At 53.1% G+C, this 879-nt stretch overlaps 1 protein-coding gene across 1 annotated transcript in view; it reads left to right on the plus strand.

Moving 5' to 3' along the window:
* SPSB3 (splA/ryanodine receptor domain and SOCS box containing 3) overlaps positions 1 to 70 on the plus strand; it is a gene marked incomplete at its 5' end in the record, with an annotated part of 1,350 nt that extends 1,280 nt beyond the window's left edge. Inside the window, one exon of the mRNA XM_010139383.1 lies at positions 21 to 70. Within this exon, the coding sequence (XP_010137685.1) occupies positions 21 to 70 (50 nt within the window). The remainder of the gene's footprint in view (positions 1 to 20) is intronic.
* Between the last annotated feature and the right edge of the window lie 809 nt (positions 71 to 879).

Here is an 879-nt window from a genome sequence, read left to right on the forward strand (position 1 = left end):
AAGCGCCTCAGGTACCCCCGGCGGCTCGGACGCAGGGGCCTGCCAAAGGAAGAGGTGCAGGAGGACATAGTGTCTCTGCAGACGAACTGCCGTGAGGGAGCTGGGTGGGGTTTTGTTCCGCCAGGCCTGAGGCACCTCTTTCTTCACTGGGACTTCAATTTCTACTTGTTTGCAAAGATTTCTCTTGCGTTGTCGGAAATCTTTAGTCTCCATTGAAAAGACCTGTTGACTCCAGGAGGTCCCAGCTCTGTGGAACAGGTAAACTGCAGCCAAATACCTGCGCTTCGTCTCCCGACTTGCTGTCAGAGCCATCGCCTCTGCCTGAAGGATTCCTTCACTCTGCACGCTGCCAGCAGAGACAAGATTCGAGGTGGTCTCCTGGTTTCAAAGTGTGCTAGACTCTCACCAGAGAACTGGCTCGACTCATCAAAAGACAAAATCAGAGACCAGCCCCCTTCTCCTCAGCGTTGTATGTTGGTCTGGTGTTGCCATCGGCTCCTCAGTCAGTGGGGCACGGCTGAGCAGCAGGACGTAGGGACACGGGCTCCAGAGACACACCTGCGTCGCTGTTGTGAAAGAGCAGTTCCTGACGTCGGCTGAGCTGTGGGTGATCTTTCCTGAGTCCCTAGTGACTTTAGTTACTTTGCATGTTGGCTCCTCCTGCTTCTGCTATATCAACGACTGTATTAAACTGTATAATAAAAGTAGAAACTAGGTTTTGTTCCTCTTACGGCCCTTAAAGGCAAGATAAATAGTGCCACTAGTGCAGCTAACAGCCTGGAGGGACTGGATCTTCAGTGGAGCCTGACCTGCTTTTCTGCATCCAAGAGGACCCAAGCAGGGGGCTCAGGGGCTTAAGCGGTTCTCACTGCCTGGCTT

This window comes from Buceros rhinoceros, unplaced genomic scaffold (genome assembly GCF_000710305.1).
Source record: "Buceros rhinoceros silvestris isolate BGI_N320 unplaced genomic scaffold, ASM71030v1 scaffold19447, whole genome shotgun sequence".
Taxonomy (NCBI): domain Eukaryota; kingdom Metazoa; phylum Chordata; class Aves; order Bucerotiformes; family Bucerotidae; genus Buceros; species Buceros rhinoceros.